The following is a 24,869-nucleotide window of genomic DNA, read 5'->3' as shown; positions in this document are numbered from 1 at the left end:
CACCTACCCACTTGCGATTTGTGATTATTACCTTGAATTCCTCTACTATAAATAGAAGACTCCCCCTCTCATTTTCGGGATTTTGATACTGAACTGCTCTCTAATTGTAATCTTTATTTTCATAGCAAAGATAACCTACGGAGAAGAGATTGACTATATTCTTTCTGAATACTCACTGTTGTACCTCGCTCGTTGTTCGCTATACGCGACTCTTGTGATCTCTCATATATAAAAGAAACAGTGAAAGTGAGATTCTCTTAGGCATTGAACCACTTTAAAAATCATATCTCTCATTATTATCAGTTCTTTGTATCTGATCATACTCATTCACGTGTAATTTTTAAAAGCAGTTTAACACTTTGCACGTGCAAGTCGTTGGTGTCAAAATCAAGCATCAACACAATCAAAGGGAATAAATGTTATATATATATGCTTCACATTGAATTGATATAGAAATAAACATTCAAGATTTGAGATGTAATATATTTCGTAATAACCACCCGGTGATCTAATGATAAAATAACAAAAGAATATTTTTAAGCACTTTGAGTTGAGTCTCTCCGAACATTAGTAGGGATGATCATTAGGGTTCAAACCTAATCAATAATTCAAGGTCTCGGAGTATTAATTGAAGTACATGCCAAGAACTCCTGATGATACATTTTTTTCATATTATACATATAACATGATTCTATACAACTAACTTCAACTAATTTCATTTTAAAATGTTAAAAATAAAATAATTTTTTTTTATATTTATAATGACGACAACATTATATGTCTCAAATCTTATATCAAATTTATTTTAATTAATGTGTTTTTCCAAATAATAATCTTATAAGTAAATCGAATAAAAAATGTTGCTATATATTGATAAATTATTTATTTGTTTAAAAAATTAAATAAACAGGTGTAAATAATAATAATGATAAAAAAAAAAAAAAAAATTTATAGTAATTCTCATACCTCCGAGGTCAGGTGAGAAATATTAAGGCAACAAGAGGGAAAAGAACAAAACAAGGTCGGTTACAAAGCACACATCCACCGTGGCGCTCTCTCTGTAATTCTTCCAAACTCTTTCAGTTTCAACTCTCTAATCGAACAGCCGGAGGAGCTTAAACTCTTTTATGCTCCCCGCTTTCTATTTCCAATTCTACTTCTAGGTATACTCTCTATTTCCTTTTCTTTCGTGAAATTTAAATCTTATTTTTTCGTTTCTCGGGTGTTGGTTTTTTTTTTTTTTTTTTTTCGTTTCTGAGCAAGACTTTATCTTTAACTTTTATTTGAGCTGATTATTTGATTTTTTATACTTCTTTAAGGTTGTAATTACTTGATTAGGAGTTGTCGAATTTCGGTTTAAGGTTATAAATTTGGGGATTTTCATTTTTTTTTTTTTAGGTTTAACTCCATCAATTGGTATGAGTTCGTTTTTTCAAGAACGTTATGACGGCATTATGTTAGTTTAGGCTACTTGACTTTGCTTTTACTCTAATTATATTAGTGTATTATATTAGATCATGTTGGTTCCCCACATTTTCTGTTTTGGAATTTACACGAATTTAATTGAGAGCTTTAAGGTATATTCGGTTCAATTACGCGTGTCTCTGTAAGGGAGGTGTTACTGTTTTTCATTTTGTTGTTTATGGGATGGAATTGATGATTAACTTGCTGGTTGTTTTGTTTACTTAAAGAGTGAGAAAAGTGGAAGAGCTGTAATATTTTTGAGACATCTACGTGTTGAATCGGTATTAGTGTGTTAATGGGGAGAAACAGGACTAAAACATTGAATTGTCTGTCTTTGCCTCTTTTGACGATTTCCTCATGTTTTTTGATAATTGTATATGTCGTGGCTTGCAATGGCAGTAGAATAAGTTATTGTTGGGGAAAGTGAAATTTCAGAAGTCGATAGGTAAATGCCTCTTAAGATTGATGTTTCCATTATTTTGTAGTGAAATAGTAAGCTTATTGTCTCTCCATGCCCGCCTGTGTCTTTAGACATGATCATTCATTATGACTTTCAGTTGTCTTTAGAACAGTCAATTAGTTTTATTGATTATGGAGGTGGGGAGGACTGCAAACTTTGTAATTATACGTTGTAGAGTTTATACTTGAAATGGATGAAAATCTCATTTAGATGGTTTTAAATGGTAAGTTGGCCTATCAATAGATTGATGTCGATTTGGTTCCAATCGGCGTCTGATCCAATCAGTAAGATATGATAAAGCATTTATGATTAGCTGTATTCCTATTTGTTGGTTAATAAATAATAAAACCATTATTGGTCATATGTAATATATACACAATTTTGAATAGGTTTTTGCGGAATGGAGCGGAGCTAGATTGATATTATCGATTAATCAACAAGTTAGCATACGACAGAGGTACATGTTATCTATAATGATTATCATGGTTTCTCTTGCATACCTGTAATTGTTCAATTTTTGTTGGGTTGCCTACTACAAGTCGTGCTCTTTACACTGTGCAAGTATCTTATAGTGTTTGGTGTTGTGGTTTCAAAATTAGTATCAACTTCATTGAGCCAAAGGATGGTTTCACACTTTCTGATGTGGTTTTATTGTATGTAAAATATGGACTTCTTGAAGTTATTTGATTATAGTGTCTTTTTGGTGCTCAGTTGGACCTGTAGATTATGGATTAGGTGTTTTAATCCTTAAGGATTTGGGCTCAACTGGGTCTGGAATTACAGCTATACAAAATTTTGGTTGGATTATAGGCTTTTGCTTGGCATGCCTTTTTTTATTATAAAACTTGATGTTAAAAATTCAATTACCTTCCTTCTATGCATCTTCTTACAACTGTACAAATGCATAATGTGTCTAAATAAGCTTGTTGTCTTGTTTTTACTGCTATGGTGGAGAAGTATTTTTATTGGGCTGTCGGCAAGACGTTATTTCAGGAATACAACATTTTTCTCATGTCTGTGATGCATCAAGTTGCTATTTTGTTGTTCTGATTGCTCCCTTGGGGAATTTCCTTGTTTGAGAACTACTTTCTTCCTTGTTATACTTTGCTGCACTCATGTTAGAGTACTAAGTATTTGTTGCAATTACCATTTGATCATATTCTTACATGTATGTCATGAATCTCATTTCTTCCATCTTTTTCTTCTGATGCAACGTCATATGATAGTACTCGACTTATTTCTTATCATATCATTTCCTTTTGTGTATTTCATTTATTTTATAATGCTAGTTTAGGGATCACCAACTTGATAGAAATAGTTGTTGGTTTTGTAGTGATTTGCTGAGGTCCACTACATGGCTGAAATGGCCAATAATGCTCAATATTCTGGTGTACAGGTAGTGTGTTAAGATGGATCCTTATAATTCTAATAAGCATTCAACCTATCTGCTTGCAATTTGTTTTGCATGACAATTTTAAAGCTTATATTTCTGAGGTCAATCCTGTAAGATTAAGATATTATGCTTTATTCCGTAGATATGTTCCTAAAACAATAACTGAATGGTGACCTTTTAAACTTAAACTTGAAACTAGTAATATATTTTTTATCATCTTTAATTTTTGTCACAATCAAGTTATAATTCAGAGGATATGTGTACAAAATGTTTCATGAACTTCAGATATGGACCATCTGTGCAAAATTTTCCATCCCCAGCATTTTAGGATTAGGATCTATAAAATGTTAAGGTTGCTAATTCTTTGCAACTATATTTATCAATGGAGTTGAAGAGATTTTACTCTGGAAACAAGTTTAAGAAAATCATTTATCTTCTCTTTCTCTCTTTCTTTCTTTCTTTCTGTTTTTTTTTTTTTTTTAATAATAATTAGATGATCATTGACGTTCTATGATATTGTTATCTATCTTATTAATTGCTATATAATGTGTAATATAGCTTTTAGTTATGTATAAAGTTGTAGAATTTGTCTCTAGCTAATTTGTTTTCTTTGCCCTGGAAGATGCCTCATCAACCTCCAATAGCTGGTTCTATGGATCCTCCTCGAGGTTTTGTTCCACCCATGCCACTTCAGGTAATGCTTCTCTTTTACCTGAGTGTGTTAAAACCATTCAACGTTAATTGACATAAACCTAGAGAACCTTTTCAATCAGTTAGGATCATTGTGTTGTTGTTGTTGTTATTATGCAGTTCCGGCCTTTGGTTCCAGCACCGCAGCCACAACACTTTATGCCAGTGGCTTCTCAGCAGTTTCAGCCTGTTGGACAAAGTGTTCCTGTAATGAATGCTGGATTGCCATCTCAAATTCCACAGCCTCAGTTTCCGCCATTGATGCAACAGCTACCAGCAAGACCTGGCCCACCAGCGCCTAGCCATCTTCCACCGCCACCACAGGCAATATCATTGCCAAATTCACAGCCAGGTCACATCACAGCTGCATCATCACTACCCCAGCCTAATGTGCAAGGTCCCAGTCTCTACCCACCTGGTTTGGGTGTCCTGGGAAGACCTCTCTCTGCATCATATACTGTAAGACAATTAATTAAGAGTGTGCTCACAGTCAACTGTTCTGATTTACTTCAGTCTTATGTCCTTACTTCATTTAATTGTTTCTTTCCAGTTTGCACCATCTTCATATGGTCAACCTCAAATGACTGCTAATGCTAGTGCTGGGACTCAGTATCAGCCTCAGTCTCAAATGCATACTCCAAGTACTCCTGCTGGAGGACAAACAGGTGCATCTGGTAGCCAGAGCAGTGTTTCTGTTGCACCTCTGCAGCAAGCTCGTGAACAACCTGTTGTTACCGCTGCCCCAGTACTGGTCAGAACCTTCTTTTTCCTAAAAAATTGTGTCTCCCTTTCATGTTCTATGCTTATTATATGCCTACTACATTAAATGCCATTTGCACAAATCTCATGAAGTTGTCTGCTATTAAAAAAAATTTTCAGGCATCTACTGTTCAACCTAAGCCTACTGAAGGAGCCCCAACAGATTGGATAGAGCATTCTTCTGCTGATGGGAGAAGGTATTTTATTAATAGTTGTGGCTGATCTAAGTTGTACTTTTCTTTGTATGGTGGGTTGTGTTGTTTTAACCTTATGGTGATAGCAAAAATTACAATAAACTGTGTCTGACCTTGAAGAAGATCAAAAGATTTTTTAGTTAATTTTAAGAGTTCATTGCATTAGAATATGAACACCTCTTCAGTGTGTGGTTAGTACTCAATGCTATAACTAGCTAAGTCTCCATTATGAATTAGCTTCTTTACTTGTTGCATTAAATAAATAGTGTCATTGGAAATTTGTAGTCCTGCCAATTTGAGGATTTCATCAAATTTTGAAGTCTTGTTTTGATGCTCTGGCATTATTTTTTGGGTAAAAATTTTAGAATATTTAAACAGTAATGAAAGAGATGAATATGGATTCCTCTGGGATTTCCTTTTATTTCTATGTTTTTTTTTTTTTTTTTTTTTTTTGGGGTCTTTAGGCATATTTCCTAATGCCACTAAAACATGGAGGAGAAAATGTAAAGAACAGTAATATATATTCCCTGGTGATGCTGCAAATTAGTTCATCATTAGCATCTTTGGTCAGTGGTTGCAATTTCACAGTTGTCATTATTATATGTTCACTGTTGCAATAGCGGAATGTAAATTTAGCAAAAATCTTCATCCTTGTTGGATGCTATTTAATTTATAATAGAGTAGTTAGCTGGTGTTTTTAGGATAAGGGATGATTTCTGTTGACCTCATTTGAGGACCTGTGGTTTGGTTAATACACTGGCAGATTCCAGGGGTTCCAAATTCTTCAAATACTTTTCCTGACATTCTAAAATCATCCTGACTCTCATTTAAATTTGTCAGAAACCTTATTTGGAGTTTCATAAATTTTGTCAGAAACCATCTCTACAAGTGTGGAAATCAATGAAGAACAAAATTAGTGGACTCTACTTGTATTTTAAGCAAACCTTAGAGAAGGTTGAAGTCTATCCTTGGACATGTCCACTCTCTCGAATACCAGTTTATTTTAACTACAACAGCATCTACTTTATGTTTTTTCTGATGCATAATTCACATTTTGAATTCATTTTCTTTTTTGTTTATTGAACATACTTCTGTATTTCATGTAGATATTACTTCAACAAGAGGACAAGACAATCTACTTGGGAGAAGCCTTTTGAATTGATGACACCTATTGAGGTGAGTACACCATTAATATTGCCTTTACTAAAAGTTCTTGTTGGTGGGCACATTACACTAGCGTATAGTTTATTTTGGGGACCATGTATTTTATTTTTCACTTGCTTGCCATACATTTAAGTTCCTTCTTATATTGGAATATTGGATGCTTACTCGTTGCTTGTCACATTAACAAAACTTGCTCCAGAATTCTTCTTCTAAAAGCAAAGTTTTCTTTTCTCATAAAGTTGGTTGTTTGGATATTTTGATTTGAAATGGCCAAGCTAACCATTTGCTCTCCTGGACAAGTGGTTTGCTTTTCTCCCAGTGTTCTCTGTTCTAATGTCTGAAAGAAATCTTGTTTCATATAATTTTGGCCAGACTCTGTCCTGGGAAGCTGACACAAGCTTTTGATGGAGAGTTTTTACCTTTTCTATTCTTCTTTTGGTTATTTATTGGAGGAATCATTTTTATTGCATATGGTTTTCTGTTCATTTTTATGTTTCTTCAATTGTTTAAAAGGTTTAAGGTTTTTTCTTCTGTTTCATTAAAAAAATTGTTAAAAGACGTGTTGTCTTTTTGCCTCTTGTTTGTGGTTCTCCTTCTGTGTGCGTGAGGAATGTTTCTTTATCTATTATTATGTTATTTAATTATCATTCTTTCTTTCATAAAATCTGTTTAAATGATTGGTATACCAATAAAATGGATTGTTTTGACATCACAAAAGAATCTTTCTGTGACAGTTCATATCATAATCTCTTAAAGACTTGTTAATAATTCCTGTTGAATCAGATCATTTTTGACTTGTATGTGATTTATTATGATGTTTATTGATATAATATGTTTTCCTCCTTTTGATTTGTATTCATTTACCATTATGTACATTCTAGTTATGCCTTATGGGTAAGGATTTTCCAGGGTATTGTGAAATTTGTCTTCTATTAGTATCTGTTTACATAAAATTTTATACTGTGGATTGATTATTGATTTCTATAAGAAGAGTAAATTATTGATTTCTTTTGATGTTTACATTTCTGTTATATCCATATATGCTTGTGTGACTTCCATAGCTTAAAGGTGCTTACAGGTACATGCTGTGCTACTCTATTGAGAGGTAGGATTTGCTGTGGGTCTTTGCTGCTTGCTCTACCTACTTTATAGCATGAATGTTAGTAAATTCTGCCATTTTGTATTATTTGTTTGATTGTTATGATTATCTGTTTGAATTTCTCATGCTATCATAGCTTCGTGTGATATGGAAATAGGCATTTTGTTTATTTTATACCTGTTAGTCCTCGATGTCGTATACTGTTGATTGACTTGCTGTGCATAAAATCTCCAGAGCTTAGTGCTCGTTCATCTTGCAGTTATTAACTGTTTGCTTTCTGAAGTTTGTTTCTTTTGGCTTCTTTTGGGTATGATATACTGGTCGGGTACTGATTTTTCTAGTATATGAGCTGTATATACGTTTAAATCATTGGGGCATCAAGAAATGGTCATCTGTACGAATGATCATATATTTCAGTTTAGGTTTTCCAACTAAACATGGCCATTTGCAATAAAGAACTTAAAGCCCTCTTTCTGAAGCCTTATTTTACGATGTCCTTTCTGATTGGATGGAGTTATCACTTATGTTCATGTATTAACTGTGACAGAGGGCAGATGCATCAACTGACTGGAAGGAATTTACTAGTCCTGATGGGAGAAAGTAAGCAATCCTATATAATTTCCTTTGAACTATTCATTCATAAGCTTTGCAAGTCAAAATAGTTATTCATTCTGGTTCGATCTTATTTTTGAATGTTCTGCAGGTATTACTATAACAAAGTTACCAGGCAATCAAAATGGTCAATACCAGAAGAGTTAAAGGTTTTTTCCTGATGCTGACTTTTGAATTTGTCATTCCTTTTAATTTGAAATCTTTCATTTTCTTGAGTATTTTTAAAATGCTTCTCTTATCATTCCTTTTAATATTGGTTGAAAACTTTTATTTTTTTTGAGTATTGTTAAAATGCTTCTCTTATCATTCCTTTTAATATTTGTTGAAATCTTTCATTTTCTTGAGTATTTTTAAAATGCTTCTCTCTAGTTGGCCCGTGAACAAGCAGAAAAGCTTCCCATCAAAGGAACAATGTCAGAAGCATCTGCTAATTCCCAAGTACTAGCTTCTATTCCTTCCTCTGTGGTTCAAGCATCATCTAGTGTCGATACCTCTTCTTGCTCTGTTCAAGAGGTAGCATCCAGCCCAGTGGCTGTTGCACCAGTTGTTGCTGTTGGTGACATTCAACTTGCGACAGCATCTGGATCATTGGCATTAGCCATTGTAGCTTCTCCTGTCTTAGCCAATGAAGATGGAGTTCAGACGACTATAGATTCTATTGCACCAGTAACAGCTGCTTCTGGGAGTGAAGGAGTTTCTGTACCTGTCAATACAATTGTGGAAACAATGTAATCACCTTTGACTTGTTTTCTTTTGTTGTGATTATAGTTTTGCAATTGGCATGTCTAATGCCCTCTTACTTTCAAATGTTATAGGAATAATTCCAGCAACTCGTCAGCTCAGGATATTGTTACTTCTGCAAATGAAGGCCCTGCACAAGATAAAGAAGTATGTGCTTTTTTAAAAAAGAATTTTAAATGTCGTTAATATGCTTACCTATCAGTTATTACTACTGATATGCCGGATCATGAAGTTGATGACATTATGGTTTCCAGGAAACCAGGAATGATGTGGTGACAGGTGAAAAAGTTCATGATTCATTGGAAGAGAAGACAGTTGAGCAGGAGCACTTAACTTATGCCAACAAGCTGGTATGTTGTAATATTTGCTATATTCCAGTCTACTTTTGTTGCTTTCCTGGGTGTTGACATTATTGATGTTTTCTGCCTTTCAATATGTAAGGAGGCTAAGAATGCATTTAAAGCACTTTTGGAGTCTGCAAATGTTGGGTCTGACTGGACTTGGGATCAGGTAGTTTTCGGCATGTTGAAATTATTTTTTATATTTTTAAATCTATGTTTCTGAGTTGATGCCAAATGAAATAGGCAATGAGAGTAATAATTAACGACAAAAGATATGGTGCACTAAGAACACTTGGGGAGCGAAAGCAAGCTTTTAATGAGGTACATCTTTACACTAATATACTATTCAGTTGAGTCTGTTTCATATATGCTTCAAGTGTGTAATATATAATTTGCTTTTGGGTTATCTTTTGATACTTATTTGAGCAATAATATCTCTTCATTTAGCATGTTTTCATTATATTATTACTTGTATGCTTCAGTTCTTAGGTCAAAGGAAAAAACAGGAAGCTGAAGAAAGACGAAGTAAGCTGAAAAAAGCACGGGAAGATTATAAAATGATGTTGGAAGTAAGTTTTTTGCTGCTTGCATAGATCTCTTCCAACTGTATCAATAAATACAATCCCTCTCACAGACACATTCATTTTGGATCTGCTTGCAGGAGTCTCTAGAGCTGACATCATCTACAAGATGGAGGTTTATTTTTCACTGATAATGTCAATTTTTTATTTCAAGTTAATTTTTTGGCTATCGCTTGGATATACCATGGCCAATCTCATGTTAAGTTCTACTTGATTATTGATATGAACCACCTTTCAGCAAAGCAGCAACCATGTTTGAAAATGATGAGCGTTTCAAAGCTCTTGAGCGAGAAAGAGATCGCAGGGATCTGTTCGATAATCATTTGGAGGAACTCAAACAGAAGGTACTCTTCTCTTGATCTCATCTGTTTATGGTATTTGTATATTGTGAACATGTATATATCTTCTCCTCATCTTTCTCTTCTGATAGGAATATGAAAATGCTTCATTAAGCCATACGCTTTTCTTTCTAGTGATAGTCTCTTAAGTGTTTATGTAGATATCAATGATCTGAAGCGTATATATTTACTGTAACTAATTTTGTATGTTGGTTAGGAACGAGTAAAGGCACAGGAGGAGCGCAAGTGTAATGTAATAGAGTATAGGAAATTTTTGGAGTCATGTGACTTCATTAAGGTACCCTTTAGCAAGGCTGAATTTTGTCTTTTTAGCTTTAGCTTATCATCTACTTTTGAACTCTTACAAAATGGTTTATCTTCTCAGGCAAGCAGCCAGTGGCGAAAAGTTCAAGACCGCTTAGAGGCTGATGAAAGATGTTCACGTCTTGAGAAAATTGATCGACTGGAAATTTTTCAGGTAATTTACTTCATTTGACTATTAACATCTACATTTCTTCTTTGAACTAAGTTTGAGACTGTAACAGGAATATTTACGTGATTTAGAGAAGGAAGAGGAGGAACAAAGGAAAATACAAAAGGTGATTTTAATTATTGGCTATTGTGGTGGAGACTGATTTTATTTTATTTTATGTTTTTGAAGCGAATAGTTCCTTACTTCATTCTTTGTTCAAAACAGGAAGAACTGAGAAAGGCTGAGCGCAAAAATCGTGATGAGTTTCGCAAGTTGATGGAAGGCCATGTTGCTGATGGCACTCTTACAGCCAAATCTCATTGGCGTGATTATTGCATGAAGGTTATCAATACAATTGGATCTTATTTTGGAAAATAAATGTGCATGATTTTTGCTTAGTCAGAATATACTGTTTTATGTTTTGTGAACTGTTTTGTGATGCGTTCTTCAAATCACTGATGGATTTTAGGTTAAAGATTTGCCTGCATACATAGCAGTCGCATCAAATACCTCAGGCTCAACACCAAAGGATTTGTTTGAAGATGTTGCTGAAGAGTTGCAGAAACAGGTAGTTTACCTGGTGGCTTTGTTAATTTAAATTGAATATATATTATTTAATTATGTTATCATCACAAACAAAGGGAAAAAAAACAAATAAGGAAATAAAAAATAGAAAGAACCAAACATATTTAGAAGAAAAAAAAGGTAGAAGGTTGCTTAAGTTTTTGAGTTCATGGGTGGTCAAGGATTTGTTTTCCATGGTAATTCCATCCTCATGAGAGTAAGTGTTAGGCGCTTTTGGTTCCCACAGTTCCTATCCAAATCTTCCTTTGCAATTACCAAACACATAGACAAGGAGAAGACATGGGATTGTATTTTAATCCGATGTTGTATCACACACACCAAGCATGCCCTAAAGGAATTAAGTTTGCATCATTCTGTTTTCCTTCATAAACTTTTAGGTTTTGCTGGATGGGTTTATGTTCAATGTCATCAAATCTGTGTATTTTCTAAAATTTTTGAACTCTGTAGTCCATAATGCACAATATTTTTGTTTTAATTTTTTTCTTTAGTAGACATTGTTCTCCAATTAAATTTTCAGTCCACCCCCATTCTCTAGAAACCAAAATGTGAGTGCGAATAGAACTTAACCATGCTTTTAAGTTGTCATAGTGAGACTGTATAGGGATACAACATAAACTTTGTTTGATTAAAGCATCTATGAGGGTTCTAGCAACTCGGTCTCACAATTCAAAATTTTTTTTCATAGTTTATTTGTCTACACAAACTGTGATCTACTGATTATGCTGATATAACAGTTAGTTTTGTGAATTATGTTATGGTTGAATGGCTGACTTTGTGGTGCTTACAAGTTTTGAAATGTGCCAACTTATTTGTATTTACAGTATCAAGAGGACAAAACTAGAATGAAGGATGCAGTGAGGTTGAAAAGGGTATGATTAATCACATTTTATATTTATATAATACTCTAAATTTGCTTAGTTTTCTAATGTGCTGGTATTTTATAGATCACTTTGTTATCAACTTGGTCATTTGAAGATTTCAAGGCTTCTATTTTAGAGGATGTTACCTCTCCTCCTATATCAGATGTCAACTTAAAGGTATATTTATGCTCTTGGTAGTGGATTATGTTTGTATCATATGATAATTTACATTAAAAGGACATTTTGTAAACCTCTGCAATATTGATACTAGTATTTCTTTTTTTGTGCAATGGCTGTGATATCACAATTGTGAATTCTGGAAACTTAGAAATAATAGGACCATGGGGTGGTTAAGATTGTATGAATAACTGGAGGGAAGACATTAAATTTTTTATCAGAATAGTCCGGAGTCTAGAACTAGAATTGATTCCATTTAATTTTCTCAAGTTATGAATGAACATTGTGTGAATATCTAAAATGATGTTCAAAGTTCGAACTTGATGTAGTAGTGATTGATTCGGGCCTTTTTTCAATAATATATAAATTGTGGTAAGATAGAAGGCTAGTGCTTTGACTTATAATGGACAAATTTGTGGGGGATATGAAATAAGACCACTCTTTTGTGGAAAAACTGATATTTGTACAACAGTAAAATTAAAATTAAAATTAAAACTAAATTTCCTATCCTCTTCATAGGTATTCTTCCCTTCAAATGATGTAGAATGATAAAAACTTTGTAGTAATTTACAGTAATCTTAAGGTAAGTAGACCAATTAGTCAGATCACTTTTCACAAATTATTGTAAATTAATTTGTGATTTTGATTCTCTTTGCTTAACGAGAAAGTTAATAAAAAGAGGACAGCACTGGATTTGTTTTAATCAATTGGATAATTTATTGTTATCTCTTTATTATATCAATTTTAATGCCTATGATCCTAGGATATAATCATTACTTAGCTGAGAACCTAAGATTTCTTCCCTAGGATAATTTATAGTTATCTCTTTATTATATTCAATGGTGTGAAGCAATGCTCTACATTTCTGCAGCTGGTATTTGACGAGTTGTTGGAAAGAGTCAAGGAGAAGGAAGAGAAAGAAGCTAAGAAACGTAAACGTCTAGCAGATGAATTTTTTGATCTCCTACGTTCCATCAAGGTATACAACCTATCTCAACTAGCAATTCATGCTCCACTTAGGAATAAAAGTTTAAGAGTTAACGAGAATTTTATTCTTGCATCTATTGGACTGTGTACCTTATTGCAGGAGATATCTGTATCTTCAACATGGGAGAATTGCTTACAACTTTTTGAGAGTAGTCGAGAATTCAGGTAATTTTTTTCTTTTTTGGTCTGATACTATTTGTCATAATATCTGATGGTTGCACATTAATTCTGTGAGGCTACTTTCTTCATCCATGGATTTGTGAATCTTATACAGATCTGTGATGTTTTCTTGGATCCTTCTGGATATTTGTTTCCTGTTGGAAATTTTAGGATATGACATAGATGCCCTTACAAGCATGTCCACATCTTTACATTAATGCGTAGAAAAACCTTAATTTTTTTTCTTCTTTCATATTTGCTTGTTGCTAACTTTGGATATGACATGTTTTGCCTTTGTGTAAAAATTTCTAATGGTCTTTGCTCTTGACATGTTTATACCTTAAAAATTAATTCCGACTCTACTGTTCTTGACACAATGTCTATGGACCCATGTTATATTATGTATGTTGGGGATGAAGATTGGCTGGCTTATAGAGTTGATTCTTAAAACCATGTTTCATGATTCTTCTAACTTTCTTCGATTTGCAAAATGAGTTGCATCTATACACGAGAAATAGTTGCTTACAATGAAGTTGTCATTTTATTGAATGTTTTTATGTAGTTCAATTGGAGAAGAGAGCATTTGCAGGGGAATTTTTGATGAATATGTAGCACAGCTGAAAGAACAGGCCAAAGAAATTGAAGGGAAAAGAAAGGAAGAGAAGGTAAAAAATCAGTTTCTTGGCATAGATGTGTACATTTTTTGTAGACTAAAAAATTGTGCATTAGTTCCCTTTCCTTTGTTTTTTTTTTAAAAAGTCATTTGTCTTAGTTCAGGAAAAGTATTTGTCTGATTTGTGTACTTTAAATGTAACTGTTTCTGTAATTACCAATCTCGACAGAAATATAGTTCTTAGCACACATCAACAATCTTGCACTTCTTAATCTTATGACTGTCTTGTTAAATATATTATAGTTCGGCTGTAGCAGAAGTGCTATTTTACTGTGTGAAGAAGGGTGTAGCTTTCATTGTTGCTGTGAACTATGTCTTATGGATAAGATAGGTGACAGTAGTATTTTATCACGTGGAACACTGATGATTGCATGGCATATTATTGTTATAAGTTTATAAGGAGGCCAAGATTGAGGGCTGGAGAAAAGTATGGCAGTTCCAAATTCTACAAAAAAAATTTGGCCATAGATATAGTTAAGCTAATGGAAATGGATTTTGTGACTGATCTTCAGTTCAAATGTAGTTCTATTCCTAGTATATGGCATGGATATGAATTAATGGGTGATATTTGAAAGCGTATAACTATAATTCATTTCCAATTTTGTTTAGTGTGTATAAAATTTTTGGATATGAAGCCAAGCTTTTCATTCTTATATTCTGCAGGCAAGGAAGGAGAAAGAAAGAGAAGAAAGAGATAGGAGGAAAGTGAAGCATGGAAGGGAAAAAGAGAGAGGACGGGAAAGAGAAAAAGAGGATCACTTAAAGAAGGATGGAACAGACAATGAACATGTTGATTCTGAAATTCATTTCTTCAGTGAGAAAAAATCGGGAAAAGACAATGATAAGAAACACCGGAAGCGGCATCAAAGTTCTCAGGATAACTTGAATGAAAATGAAAAGGATCGATCTAAGAACTCTCATAGGCATAACAGCGATCGCAAAAAGTCAAGACGGGTATGCTGATTGTTCCATCTGTGTGAGTAATGTTTGAGACATCAAGTTTGTTTATTTAAACATGGATATAACAACATTTATCTTTTTGGCTTTACATGCCAGCATGCATCGACACCTGAGTCAGAAGATGAGAGCAGACATAAAAGACATAAGAGAGACCACCGTAGTGGTTCCCGCAAAATTGGCGATCATGAAGACCTTGAGGATGGGGAATTTGGTAGGGAGGGTGAAAGTCGGTAGTTATTTCATCCTGCCAATTTCTCATTATTTTTCATTTTTTGAAAGCCTTTTTAATGTAATCAATAGTTGAAAGATATTTGTTTGTGAATCATACTCAAGTACAAGACTTGCAGTATATCGTGGTCAGTAATTTGCAGTAGATTGTAGGTTAGGCAGCTAATATTCTGTCTAATAGTGATTTTTGGTTTTTAATAAATTATCTATAGATATATCTTATTACTTATAGAGCTTCTCATAATACTTTACGTTGAGTTCAATCTTGATTAGTATGAAATAGTTGTAGTGTTATACACAAATGATAATTGCTTATTCAGGAATCTCACTTGGTATTAATAAATTTGAATAAAGGTTTGTCGGAACAGTTGCAAGCCACTTGAACATAAATCAATCCTTGATTTAATTGTTTATAATAGAGGAATATAGACAAAATTTCATCTTTTATGTTCTTTCAGAAACTTCTTGTCTCATCTAGCTTGTCCATTTTGTTGATTTCTGTATTCTGCACTAGTGGGAAGAGGGGATAGAAAATTTGCAAAGGTATTTTAGGTGAGGTTTTGTTTACACAGAAGATTATTAGAAATGGCTTACATAAAATTGCTAATCATAATTTCTTTTGGGGGCATATGGTAGTAAAACGTTGATCTGATCGGTGTGTGCTGAGGGGGTCTATTGTAAATTTGCATATTCTATTTATTTAATAGTAGGTTTAATTAGAGAGCTGAGGTTGCAAGTTATATTGATTGGATGGGTGATGGTTGACATTGGATCTGAAATTTGTTTGACTGGCGGTTAGCAGCAGTCAGTACTTTCCTTTTTGTTTGTATGAGATTATTGGTCAGGATGATAATGTTATGTTTCAGAGACTTGCATCCAATCAACTTCTTACAGTTAAATTGCTTATAATGGCTAGAAGTATTCAAAAAGCTCGGGTGTAAATCAAAGTTTCTTTATTTGGATGCCTGTTCTTTATGATATTCTGTAAAATAATTGTGACAATAAGTACTTTTTTCTTAGTTTGCGCTACTAAGGAAAACAACAGGACAACAGGTCATCTACTTTATTGTGCGATGGCTAGTAATTTGAGTTGCATTTCTCTCCCTCGGGGAAAATTGGGTTATTTTATGGAACTGGGTATGTTTAAAGTTGGAGGGAATCAACAGTAATTTATTGTTTAAAGAGTGATTTTTTCTTGGAGTTTGTGGACATAGAAGATTTCAGTTGTCTCTGAAGACATGGAAAATCAAGTTGCCAAGATTAGAGGTAACATTGTCGTTCTTTTTCCTGGTTGCTCAGTATAATTAGTTTTAGCTGCTATTAGACATTTTATTTTAATTTTTCTCTATCTTTTCTCGGTACTCCTTTGCTCTATGGTTGCACTGTATCCCTTTGTCTTTCCCTTCTCAACTCAAACTCAGCCTTGCTAATTTTTTGACTTTAGAAGCAAATGTAGTGATTATTCCGTGCTATTGGCTATTGCCTTTTGTCTTTCTAATCAGGTCAACAACCTAACCTGTTTGAGATCCAACTGTAATCAGCTTTTTTTTTTTTTTTTATTTTGGTGGTGAAAATTATCTCCAGTGGAGAATCTGTAGATTTTCTTGTGAATTTATTTAATTTCATGGAGGGAATAAGGTCAATTTATGGCTTCAAGGCTCAGGCTTCAGCCTCAGCTTCCATGAATAAACTTCATGAGTTTATTTTCGTTGTCATCATCATCATCATCAGCAGCAGCACCTAATCAATATTATTGGTGAACAATGGTTGATAGTGCCTTTCTGCCAGCTACTTTTTACTTCTTTAGAAAAAGAAAAGATAAGAAAAATGGGTTTGGGAATGAGACTTTTCATTTGATATGATTATGTAGATGTTTTCTTCTTCCATTCACACTGTTTTTCCATGAATATTCCTATGATAAACCACGTCAACAAGGTTCATGTGTTAAATTTTACATGGTATATTACATATACAATATATATAATAAGCTTGTTTATGCACTTGGGAATGAAAATGATTTGACGGTTTGGAACTGTAAAGTGATATGCAAGGAACTCTTTGAATAGTGCTACACTTGGTTGTTTTAGGGATTGTTGTTGAGGTCAGTTCAACCCTTGGTGTGAAATCTAGGAACTGCACCATTAGTTCCCGTCTCTCAGTTGAGTAGTACCTCTGTTCAGAGAAAGTCAATTATTTGGCCAATAATCGCATCCATGATAGAATCTCCGATCCCTCTGCCTATTCCCTTTCAACTGGAAATGATTCTATTCTTCTTGGTGTACTTGAGATTACCAAATTTATCAGGCTGGCTGCATTCATAACATTTACTTGTTGCTTCCCCCATGAGTGGAGTTGCTCACTAATGATTCTTTCAACCTCTTCAACATTCGATAATGTGTAATGCCTTGGGTGTTCCATTCATTGTAACATGTTTTTCCTTTTTCCCTACAAAATCGAATGTCAACTGCTTGCTTTGTTGCAAAATCCTTTGCTTTTCTGTAAATCCTGCTTGAATGTGTTTTCCAGACCATGGTGATTTCCATTGAAGAGCTGTGAACTTTAACTTGGATAAGAATAAGGCTGAAAGTTGAAGGTCCTGTTTCATGAAATACCACCACAGGTTATTGCTATTTATAATTGATTGTTCACTGAAGTATGAAATCTATTGTATGTTTTGTGTAATTAAATGTTTCTTTTAACAAAGTTGGTGAACCTCTGTTGGATGTTGAATCTTTTAATACTATGACTAGGCTCAGTTGCTTGTCATCATCCATGCAGCCCCGTTACTAGTGTATATCTGTTGTAGGCTGTTAGCTTTGTAAGTGAACTTCAAAAAAGACGACATCAAACTACAGAGATATTGAGTTTAGTCAACCAAGGAAGTAGAGTTTGAAAAACCATTAGAGGATTATAGTTCATATATACATGTTTTCTTACCTTTTTGTTGTCTTCAAAATGTCTAACAATTAATGCTGAGAAGTTTCTATGCAAAGTGAACCATTTTGAGGCTCACAGGATGGATTAGCTTCTGGAGCTCCACAATCTGAAGAAGTGCTCAATGCAGTTACGTTGCTTACTGTAGAAAACCAATTTGTTTCTGCAATCTGCTGGATCATATCCATTGTCTCAGAAATAAGTTTATCTTTTACAGCTTTATTGCAAGTTGAGAGCTCCTGCTTGTCATTTGGTGTAATGAGTTTGTGTAGCATCCACTTCAGGGTCCTCGGAGTGTGTAAAGTCCTCTTCTTGTTCAGTTCATGACTGCATGGTTCTTTCAGGTTTTCTGTGGAAGTGGTGAGGCAGTAACAATTTCCTTCATTGGAGCTGCTCGATTGTTTCCTGGAATATGTTCTTTCCAAAAGGTACGTGCTTAATTTAAAAGGCTCTTGTTTCTCTTGGAGATACTCCTTGAGCTGTTTTACAAGTATTGGCTTAGATGCAGAAGTAGCCATTGAACCTAACTTGGTGCCTTTAGAACCGAGCTAAAAAAAGATAGGAATAAATAGACAGGAGAATAAGCTGGAAGATTAGAAAATTAGTTACAGTATAAAAAAATTAGAATCGACAGTGTGGCTGTCACTTTTGAGACATAATTAGTAGATGGAGCTAGCTTAGCTAAAAGGAGTTGGTGGAACCTTTTAAAGGAGCTTCTGCTATAATTAGGAAGTAGTGGAACGCAATCTTGTAATGGATTGGGGACACCCCAAAAGTTAAAACTAGGCAATCTTGTCATTGATTGATGACACCAAATTGTCAAATAAAATAGAATATAGAAATTGTTTTGAAATTCAATACCCTCGTATGCCTCTCTTCATATCACATTACATTAGTAATATATAAACCCTCTTTAACTTCTGTCGTGTATTGAAAGTTGTCCAACAACAACACAAACGTCAAAGTATATACATGGATTTTTGCTTTTACTTGTCTGCCTGCAAATGATTCTTATTGAATATTTTAATGGTAAATACGCGTATTTATCTCTGAAGCATGTACCTAAATGACTCTTCTTTGTCCTTTCCTTTGGACCCATATATTTATAGAAATGATTTGTTTAAATTTTTTATTGTAGAATTTTATTCATCATGTGGGTGGGGCTTGGTGTAAGTTCCTTGTTTATTTGGGTAAAATAGGTGTGGGACAATGAAGGGACATCTTTTGGGATGTAATTACTAATTACATTCCCTTATAACATGTAAAGAAAGTTTCAAAGTTTTTTAGGAGCTGGCGTTGGCGATCTGTTACTTTTAGAGAGGCCGTGCTAGCCAGGTACAAGATATCATAATCTGTGTTTTAATAACCCACCCTGGGTCCTGGATTGACGAGTTAAACGTTGTCCAAAAGTTTGAAATAAAACAAAAACACATGAAAATTACTATAAGTCTTTACAGGTTTGAAATCTTGCAAAACCACCTCAAACACCACTATCGATGTTGACAAACCGGGGCAAATCAGGCCTATTTTTTGTGACGACAACACTCCACATCACCATGAAAGCACTTCCTTTAGCCTTTTGACCAAAACCCATATCACCCCTCCTCTGATGAGCTGTTGTTGCCAATTTAGTTTTGTGATTTTTGATCGATTCACTCACCAGAAATCACCTCTGTTGTCACCATTGCATTCATTGACCATTCCTCTTTAAAAGCTCTAACATCATAGCCTTCAATTGTTCGTCGATCACCGTCTTAATTTTTAAGGTTTTTAGTGAATAAGAAAATTGCTAACACAGCCTGGTGAAGGCATGGGTCGTACTTGAACTGGTTTAACCAATTGGGTCGGGTGGGGTTTTAAAACATTGACCATAATCACTGCTTGGACTCTTAGGATCCCAATGATATAAGCTTATTCGAGTAGAGTTTATAAAAATTTTGTTAGTTATTTAATTAGGGAAATATAAAAGAGATTTCTATTATTAATTTACTAAAAAAGTTTTAATGTACATGAATAGATCAAATTAAAATTATAAATTTGAATAGTGATATTTTTGATATCTCAACATCTTTAAATTTACTCTAAAAAGTAAAAGGAGCTCATGGAAGCTGTAAAATGGATTTGAATAAACTGTTTCAGTCAGTATATAAGTTCAACCAAACAGAGTTTTAGACATAAAACTCATTAATCACAAGGACCCAATTACAAGAATGAAACTCCAACTGACCAACATCCCCAAGCAAGTGAAAGTAAAGAGTTTAGCCACCGACTAGCAAAGTAATGTCAAATTTTATAGACTAAATCGGATTGAGTAAGTCAGGAACCATTGTTTTAAAAACTGGATCGGAGGGCAACCCGCTCTGATGGCCGGGTCACGGTTCAACCGGTTGGACTGTCGGTTGGACCGGTGATATCATCATACATCATAATGACGTCAGCACATTTTAAAAAAAATAAATTTTTTTTTTAGATTTCTATTTTTTCAATAAGACAATAACAATTTAATTACTGTCCAATATGACTCAAAGTTCAAATTCAACAATAATCTTAACATAATTTAACAACAATTTAAAATCTAAATCCAAACATGATGTATTTACATATTAAATGACAAAATACATAATAATTAAAAATTAATAACAAAACATTTGATGCAAGTGTTTTTTCTTTGATCCATCTTCATGTTGATTGAGTTTCACACACTAGCATCAAAATTTATCACCATCAAAACCATCACCACCATCTACAAAAATTTCAGTAAAAAATAGAAATCATAAGTTAAAACTTGTAATTTAATTTAAATAGATACTAAGTTTTAATCTTTTTCAAGATCATCTGTGAGTAAACTTTTTGGTATAATCAAAAGATCAAATACAAAATACATTGTTAATTGTTTTTATATGGCATATAAATGTAACATAAAACAAAACTTGTCGTCACTCACAACCACAGCCACGAAAGAATATGATTACTACAGTGCTAGTACCAACTATTAGGTTTGAATGTGATAGAAAGTTATGCTCACAACCACAGCCACGAAAGAATGACTTAAAATGGAGTATGCCAGCCTAATCTGCAGATATCCTATCTTGTTTAATCAGGTTTTGCAAAACTATATATGAATTGTAAACCCCGTGTTATTATTTCGATGCACTAAGGTATGAAATTTACCTTTTCAAGTAATTTTCTTTTCTTGAATGGAAGGGTAAAATGGTCAATTTACATGTATTTCGAGATGTGGCCATTATAAAGTGTAAGGAATGATGTCATTGAAGAGAAATGAGGGTAGAATGGTCATAAAGTTGATTGATATGGTTAAATGACGTAAACGGTAACCAAGGGTATAATGGTCTTTGAATACAAATTCATATGAATAAGTATCCATAAAGTGCACTAAGGGTAAGTTAGTCATTTACCTAATGGGATTGCTAATTGTGTATTTTTAAGAAGTCAAATGGCATTAAATGAGTGCTTATCTTATCTGTGGTAGAATGACCAAAACGCCCTTATATGGAAAATTTATGCCAAAGACCATAGTCTAACTTTTATTGACCAATTACATAGAGTAACAATTGAATGAATATTTACAAGGTTTTAAAGAGAGTAGTCAGCCTTGTACCCCCAATATATCATCTTCTTCTTCATCTCTCAAATCCACCATAAAAGCCACTAATCCAAGCTTTTATTCTCAAATTTTCTTAGGATTTCAGTTGATTTTCAAAGGAGCTCACCATCTCCTTAAAGAACTTCAATTTCAGGGTTAAAGGTGTTTTCAAAACCCTAGTTTTTCTGAATTTTTTAGTTAAAAGGGAAATTCATAAGTGGTTATGTGTGTAAGGTAGAAAGGTGAAACTTTGGAGCCAAGGAGGAGGACCTTTGTGCTGATACTAAGGTAAGGAAAAAAATCTCCCTATGACTACAATTGATACACCTAGGGTTATGAAACATACATTATTATGTTAATATGAGTGTGATGCTATGTTTGGTATGAGTTGTTTAAATGGGTGTGTTGATTGGTGTATTGTGCATATGGAGGATGATTATGCCAATTAAGAGATTTTGAGTTGGAGGATGTTTTGGCACTTTTTGGTTCTGTAAAAAGGGAGGTTTATGGCCTTTATACTTAGAATGATATGGCAAATGATTTGAATGTGCAAAGGAAGGTGACATGGTTGAAATGAATAGAATTCGGATTAGCCTTTTAAGACTTATACTGTACATGCTCACGGAATCAGTCAAACTGAAGTTATAGAAGTCCGATTGAGTTGATTCTTGAAGTGTTAAAAATTTGAGAACATACCTAAAACTTTTATGTTTTATCCAAGAACCATTCGATTGGAAGATAAGGTAAAAATTGCTTGAAAAGGGACGAACTATATGGCACAAACTTCTTAATGGAATTCCCATTTGTTTCTAATTCTAATAAACCCCTGAATAAACTTAATACCAAAATTCCTTGTATTGTATGATAAATTGAATGAATTAAGTTAAGAAGTTTAGTAGGAGAATAGTATGATTGAGCATGGGAGATGTTAGTCCATATGTTTGCATTCATAATGGTAATGCATAAGCTATTTAGTTGTCTTATGAAATTATAAAATGTTAAAGAATGAATCCATGAGTCTCTTGAGGTATAAACCAAGATCAGAGGAATGGAATTCTTATGGAAACCATAAGTCCTTTGAGGTGACGACCAAGAACAAGGTAATGGTTCAAATGAATCCGATCGGATAACAAAGACTATGAAATCGTCAAGTATAAGACAAAACAAATAAGCATGTCATGTACATGAATATTTCATAAGTCATTTATGTTCTATGTTATATTGTATGGTTATGTATGACTTATGTTTATGAGAAAAGTCCAAAGTGTATGATATGTTTATGCATTTGTATGTCAAGAGAATGTCATGTTTTGTAGGTAGGTAAGGTCCCAAGAATATACTTGTATAATAAACTTAATAGTTTATAAATGGCCATATTCCTTACTGAGCGATTAGGCTCACCCCACGAAAGTTTTAAAATGTTTTGCGTATGAATTAAGGCATGAAGCTGGGAGAGGATTCCGAGGGACGCTATGATCATGAGGGGAGTTTTAATTATGACTTTTGAATGGTTTTGCTAGTATTATAGTGTAGTAATTATGTTTATATCTCATAATGTAGTAACACGTCCATGTTATAATGGAATATATATTGTTTGTGTTTATAAAGGAAATCAAATTGCTAGTAAATTTTATAAAAGTGGTTGTTCTAGTAAGTATTACTATGGATTTATAATTACTCCAAGAATGAAACATATTTTTTGATTATACAATGAACTTATTATAGTGAAGAAAAAAAAAAAATTAAAACATATATCTTATATGTTTTAAACTACAAGTTATTCTTAAATAGGATTTTAAAATAAATTCTTTTCTAGGCGTGCGTTTCTAGGTTCTCTGGCAAGGGATACTTAGGAAATACCGGCTAGGGAGGGGTTTTACATGAATGGTTTTTTAGACCTGAAAATCTATATAGCTAAAAAACTGCCCAATCTGCCACGCCTCAGAATGCGAAAAAACTATCATAACAACTATCAGCTAAGGGAATCTTTTATGACCTAAAATCTATACTAACTAATCCAATACTTAATCAACTACAGTCTCTCAGCAAAAGCAATTTCATCTTTGTTTAAACTCTTGGTCCTGTATCAGCATTTTCAAAAAAAATTTGCAAACTGTACATCCAATCAGTGGTAGAGCATTGGACTTTCTGTGTGGAATCAATCAAGGACTGATTTTAACATCAATATCGTTTTTACAGAAATTAAAAGATCAACACTATAATAACATTGTTAATTTTCACTTAATTCTATTACTCCATCATTTACGTTTAAAAGATCTAAGTTGTAGTAGTCAACACAAAAGTTATATAAAGGTTTTAAAACTTAATAGACCTCATCATTTTTACCATATATAAATTGGAATAAATTCCCTGCATTTTTTAGCGCAAATATAGACCTAAATTTTAGAAGCCTATATCACCAACTAATTTACTGTATTTATTGTTAAATCCAAAAACAATTTTCTAAATATATGTTTATTAAAAAAAAAAAAAAATCGCCAACACAAACTCATCAAATTCAACCCTTTTTTCCCCGTTTTCATGAAATCATATTCATGACTGAAAACAAAGAAGACCGAGCAAATTCAACCCTTTTTCTCATTTCTTAACGAAGTTCTAATGTTACTTAGAAAACAAAGAGCAGAGAGAAAGTTCAGATTCAAAAACATTACTCATCATCAGTTTCAACGCCAAATCCCAAGTGGGATTCGATTTCAAAACCCTTTTTTACTCTAAAACCAGGAGATCTTACCGATCAAACAAAGACATCAAATCAAACAACCAAAGCAATCACTCAAGCTAGCTGAAGCTTCTCCTCTCAGCGGCAAACAAACAAACAACTGGCGGCAGTTGTAGGCTATAGTTCTTTAGATACCTTTTTCTTAGCCCCTTTTGACTAATATTTATAAAGAGTCAGTAAATAGAAGAGTGGGATTTCAGAGAGAACAGAAGACAGAGCCGAAACCGTGAGAATTTTCGCAGAGATGCTAATAAATTTTCGTCAGAAAAACTGAGAAAGACTAAAAGAGAAGAAGATGAGAAAGGGCTGCGTGACAGGGAAGAAGATTGTCGCGTATTAGGGATTTAAATTGTAGACCGGTTTTTCCGCCGGTCCGGTTGGACCGTCGGTTCACTCACATTATCCGGTTTTCAACCGGTTTAAAACGGCTCAATGTATATTAGTGGGTTTGAGTGTGACTTGAACCGGACATGTGACTGGTTCACGGTCCAACCGGTTGGACCGGTCGGTCCGGTCGGTCTGGTCCGGCTTTTAAAACAGTGTCAAGAACTCGACCAATTCTAGAAAAATTTTAATATCTGTTTATTTAAAAATGAGGTCTTATCACATAAAACGTAATTTAAGTATATATATAAACCAAATCCCGTATAGTGA

At 33.7% G+C, this 24,869-nt stretch overlaps 1 protein-coding gene and 1 long non-coding RNA gene across 5 annotated transcripts; both read left to right on the top strand.

Moving 5' to 3' along the window:
- Positions 1 to 1,009: 1,009 nt before the first annotated feature.
- On the top strand, positions 1,010 to 15,175 carry LOC116134570 (pre-mRNA-processing protein 40A-like). Of its 4 annotated transcripts, XM_031420248.1 has the most exons (30): positions 1,010 to 1,163; positions 2,314 to 2,381; positions 3,258 to 3,320; positions 3,940 to 4,011; positions 4,128 to 4,466; positions 4,558 to 4,758; positions 4,887 to 4,963; positions 6,067 to 6,136; positions 7,771 to 7,823; positions 7,927 to 7,984; positions 8,205 to 8,563; positions 8,651 to 8,723; positions 8,831 to 8,926; positions 9,018 to 9,086; positions 9,161 to 9,238; positions 9,400 to 9,486; positions 9,579 to 9,613; positions 9,737 to 9,842; positions 10,054 to 10,134; positions 10,222 to 10,314; positions 10,382 to 10,435; positions 10,534 to 10,650; positions 10,778 to 10,876; positions 11,715 to 11,762; positions 11,838 to 11,930; positions 12,802 to 12,909; positions 13,018 to 13,082; positions 13,639 to 13,741; positions 14,413 to 14,703; positions 14,806 to 15,175. In XM_031420248.1, the coding sequence occupies exons 3-30, from the start codon at positions 3,279 to 3,281 to the stop codon at positions 14,941 to 14,943; spliced, it is 3,105 nt and encodes a 1,034-aa protein (XP_031276108.1). In that variant the 5' UTR covers positions 1,010 to 1,163; positions 2,314 to 2,381; positions 3,258 to 3,278; the 3' UTR covers positions 14,944 to 15,175. The 4 variants fall into 4 exon arrangements, with proteins under 4 accessions (XP_031276108.1, XP_031276109.1, XP_031276110.1 ...); XM_031420249.1 differs by lacking the exon at positions 2,314 to 2,381; XM_031420250.1 differs by lacking the exon at positions 3,258 to 3,320.
- A 711-nt stretch (positions 15,176 to 15,886) lies between these two features.
- Positions 15,887 to 18,867, top strand: LOC116134634. The gene is made up of 3 exons (XR_004128773.1): positions 15,887 to 16,203; positions 17,464 to 18,000; positions 18,089 to 18,867. It is a non-coding gene; the product is annotated as an uncharacterized LOC116134634 (long non-coding RNA).
- Positions 18,868 to 24,869: the final 6,002 nt, after the last annotated feature.

This window comes from Pistacia vera, unplaced genomic scaffold, assembly GCF_008641045.1.
Source record: "Pistacia vera cultivar Batoury unplaced genomic scaffold, PisVer_v2 Contig29, whole genome shotgun sequence".
Lineage (NCBI taxonomy): Eukaryota > Viridiplantae > Streptophyta > Magnoliopsida > Sapindales > Anacardiaceae > Pistacia > Pistacia vera.
The sequence above is the reverse complement of the archived record's forward strand: the minus strand, read 5'-3'. Positions and strand labels throughout refer to the sequence as shown.

Excerpts from the sequence above, each read along its gene's own strand:
- LOC116134570 (XM_031420249.1), top strand. The coding sequence starts at position 3,279 with ATGGCTGAAATGGCCAATAATGCTCAATATTCTGGTGTACAG. Across the intron at positions 4,964-6,066 it reads TCTTCTGCTGATGGGAGAAG|ATATTACTTCAACAAGAGGA; the intron begins GTATTTTATTAA and ends TATTTCATGTAG. Across the intron at positions 11,763-11,837 it reads ATGCAGTGAGGTTGAAAAGG|ATCACTTTGTTATCAACTTG; the intron begins GTATGATTAATC and ends GGTATTTTATAG.